The sequence below is a fragment of the Geospiza fortis genome, unplaced genomic scaffold, assembly GCF_000277835.1.
Source record: "Geospiza fortis unplaced genomic scaffold, GeoFor_1.0 scaffold313, whole genome shotgun sequence".
NCBI classification, from domain to species: Eukaryota; Metazoa; Chordata; class Aves; order Passeriformes; family Thraupidae; genus Geospiza; species Geospiza fortis.
Genome location: NW_005054582.1, coordinates 78,086 through 81,562, shown reverse-complemented (window position 1 = coordinate 81,562; position 3,477 = coordinate 78,086). Strand labels below are relative to the sequence as shown.

The following is a 3,477-nucleotide window of genomic DNA, read 5'->3' as shown; positions in this document are numbered from 1 at the left end:
GCCAACTCCCATAACAATAATCATAAAAGCCACGTCTCAGAGCTCCTCGCGCGGCCACTAAAGCGATGCCTCTGGCAGCCCCCCCCGTCTAGCAGCAATACCTGGGGGGGCAATCGAAAAGTCTCTGCTTATTCCAGCTGATGGCCAATCTCTCTCTATTTAAGCCTCTCAGACAGCTAATCTAATCAATATTGCAAGGAGGGCTGCATTAGCAGGGAGCAGGCTGGCTGCTCTGATGGAGAGGCAGATGGGGGGCTCCTGTCCCCCCCGTCCCACCTGAGGAAGCGGTTGAGGTCGCCGTGTTTCATGTACTCGAAGACCATGATGAGGGGCTCGCCCTCCGTGCACACGCCGTAGAACTTGACGATGTGCTCGTGCTGCAGCACCGTCAGCAGCTCGGCCTCGCGCTGGAAATCCAAGCGGGCGCTTTCTGTCACCTCCTTCAGCGCCTGTGGGGACACGGCATCAGTGACACCGCCCCCAGGGACCCCCTCAGCCCCTCATCCTGCCCCCTCCTCACCTTCACGGCCACCAGCATCTTCTCCTGCTCCGGGAGGAGGTTGTAGCACTCGGCCAAGAAAACCTTCCCGAAGGCGCCCTCGCCCAGCTCCCACTTGAGCACGATGTCCCTCCTCTGCACGTGGTGCACGCCTGGGGGGACCCCCACCCGTCAGTGCCCCCCAGCGCGGGTGTGAGCATTGAGGGGTGCTCGGGGAGCGCAGTCCCCAGCCCAAGCCTTACAGGCGTTGCAGAAATACTGGGGGTTCTCGATGAAGTTGCTCTTGAGCCCCTCCAGCTTGCTCTCAGCTGAGGAAAGGGGGCTGCTGCCCAGGTTCATGAAGTGCAGGGACATGGCCAGGTCATCCTCTTGGGCCAGCACGGCTGAGCCTTGTGGGGACAAGGACAAGGCCATCAGGGGGTCCCCCCAGCTGCTCTCCTCCCCCCCAGCCTGTGCAGCCAGTGCCAGGCTCTGCCGAGCAACCCCCTGCTCGTCCAGCCCCCGGGGGCCAGGCAGCCCGATCAAAACCATTTAGAGGCTGAATCCATTCCAGCAGTGAATTAGCAGCTGCTGCCCGCGCTCCCGGGGGACCTCTCCACGGGTGTCCCCCCACCCACAGCCCCTCTTCCCACACCTGTGACCCAAGGCAGGTGCCACAGGGACGTGGGAACGGGGCTGCCCCTGTGTCACAGCCCCAGTATTGAGTCGCCAGGCTGGGGGCACTCACGGTTAATGCCAAACTTGGAGCGGCGCCCACACTTGTTGAGCAGGATGAGCATGACAGAGAGGGAGAGGCAGGCGAACACAGCCAGAGCCACGGCCACCGAGACCTGCTGGCAGCAAGGACAGAGGTCAGCCAGGTCCCACCAGGTCCCTTTTCTCACCCCACGGGATGGGAACAAACTGTGAGATGGTGACAATCCCCAGGAGGTGCCACAGGGGAAACTGAGGCACTGAGAGTCTGTCCTTCATCCCCATCATATAACCCACATCCCGCTCGGTCCTCTAGGGTTTTGTGCCACCCTCTTTGTGCAGGTGTCCTGGTCCCCCATCCCACACTGCAGAGCATCTCCTCACCCCAAATGTGTGCTCATCTGTTGTCTCCACAGGCCCCTCCAGCGAGCTGTTCCTGGTGCCTGGGGCAGGGACAAGGTGTAGGGTGAGTGTGGGGTCCCCATCTCCCCAAAAATGGCCCTGGAAGGACCTGGACACCCCGGGATGGGTGGAATGCCCAGTTTAGGGGGGCTGGGGCAGCAATCCTGGCCACTCACCCAGTGGGGACAGAGACACTGGAGCGGCCCAAAGGGAGAGAAAGGAGAAACACTCGTTATTCCTCAGGTGGGAGCAGCCCATCCTTCCCCCTCCCATCCTTGGGGGAAACTGAGGCACACCAGGGCTCACGTAGACGACAGGCAGAGCCCAGTACAACCCGTCCTGCACAGCAGGTGTGACACAGCTCCTCCATGACACAGGGGACAGCCCAGGCAGCCCCTGGCAGCTGGCACCTACCGGGGATGGGCTCCTCGGGGCTGAAGCTGAAGGGGTTGTCCATGAAGCGCACCTGGACGCTGCGGGAGGCCGAGCCCAGGGCGTTCTCCACCACCAGGGTGTAGTTGCCGTTGTTGACGTGGGTGGGACGGTTGAGCTGGAGGCAGCCGTGGAGGACGGTGGAGTTGTGCTCGTACTCCATGATGAGGGTGTGGATGTAGGGCCCCTCCCTCAGGACCGAGCTGTTGAAGAGCCAGCTGATGTCGGGGACGGGGTTGCCATCCACGGAGAAGGGGATGCACCAGAAATGCCGGGGGATGGCTGTGTCCAGCAGCAGGATCACGGGGGGAACTGGGACAGACAGGCCTGGGTGGGTTCCTGAGCCAGACCCCCGCCCAGCCCCCAGCCCAGCCCCTTCTGGCCTCCTCACAGGTGACGTTCAGCACCACGCTGTCCTCTGCCAGCCCCGCCGCGTTCTCTGCCCGGCACACCAGCTCCTTGTGGTTCAGCTGGGAGGAGACGTTGCTGATCTCCAGGACGATCTCCCAGTCTGAGAGCTGCAGGGAACACCAGCGGTGAGCAGATGCCACCCCCCCAGCCTGACCAGCTCCTGCATCCCCCCGTGCCCACCCCACCAGTGAGAGGATGCTGGGGAGGTCAGCGCTGCTGGGGCCAGACCCCTGGGAGGCTGAGCTTGCCTTGGTGACAGGGAGCAGCTCGGGGACCACCTCGGGTCCCACCCACTTGGCGGTGGCTGCTGGGCTGGCGCTGATGTGGCAGGTGAGGTTGACGCTGTCCCCTTGGCTCAGCACCACCTCGGGGGGCTCGATGCGGACGCTCGGGGGGTCTGCAGGGGCAGGAAGGGTGAGCCACGTGTGTCCCTGTGTCCCTGCCATGCCCAGGCTCAGGACAGGGGCCAAAGCCATGGCCAGGCACGTACCACAGGCGTGGAGAGCCTGGTTGCCCAGGGCCACGGGCACACTGCCCTCCCAGCAGTGCAGGGACTGGTTGCCCAGCTCGGCCCGGCTGCTGTTGTGCCACAGCTGCAGCCAGCGGAGCCCACAGGAGCAGTTGAAGGGATTTCCCACCACGATGCTGAGATGGAGCAGGGAAGAGAACTCAAAAGGACTCCAGGCCCCACACGTTCGTGTGTGTCCCAGCAGAGTCGGCCAAGGCTGCAGCTGGGCACTCCCAGCCTCGAGCTTTGTGTCACACATACCCCATGTGCCACCCTGTCCCTGTCCCCACGCCCGTGGATGTGAGAGCCACCATCTCACCCTCTCACTGCATCCCCAGCGCTGCCTCTGTGTCACCGGAGGGGCACATCCCCAGTGGGAGAGGCTCCACACCCACCTCCCCCCCCTCTCTCTCATCACTCACAGCTCTTGCAGGGGCAGATGCCAGAAGGTTTTCCAGGAAAGGCTTTGCAGGGCATTGGAGGAGAGATTCCTGTCGGGACAGCCCCCATCAGCCACCCCTTCCCATCCAAC

The 3,477-nt window shown here is 63.4% G+C and overlaps 1 protein-coding gene across 1 annotated transcript in view; it reads right to left on the bottom strand.

Moving 5' to 3' along the window:
- The window catches only part of NTRK1 (neurotrophic receptor tyrosine kinase 1), a 9,583-nt gene that overhangs the window by 3,871 nt on the left and 2,235 nt on the right, over nt 1-3,477 (bottom strand). The window contains exons 4-14 of the mRNA XM_014310745.2: nt 3,368-3,436; nt 2,928-3,082; nt 2,686-2,834; nt 2,418-2,544; nt 2,009-2,338; nt 1,771-1,788; nt 1,577-1,635; nt 1,227-1,329; nt 742-888; nt 521-651; nt 277-449 (exon numbers count right to left, since the gene is read on the bottom strand). Of these exons, the coding sequence (XP_014166220.1) occupies nt 277-449; nt 521-651; nt 742-888; nt 1,227-1,329; nt 1,577-1,635; nt 1,771-1,788; nt 2,009-2,338; nt 2,418-2,544; nt 2,686-2,834; nt 2,928-3,082; nt 3,368-3,436 (1,461 nt within the window). The remainder of the gene's footprint in view (nt 1-276; nt 450-520; nt 652-741; nt 889-1,226; nt 1,330-1,576; nt 1,636-1,770; nt 1,789-2,008; nt 2,339-2,417; nt 2,545-2,685; nt 2,835-2,927; nt 3,083-3,367; nt 3,437-3,477) is intronic.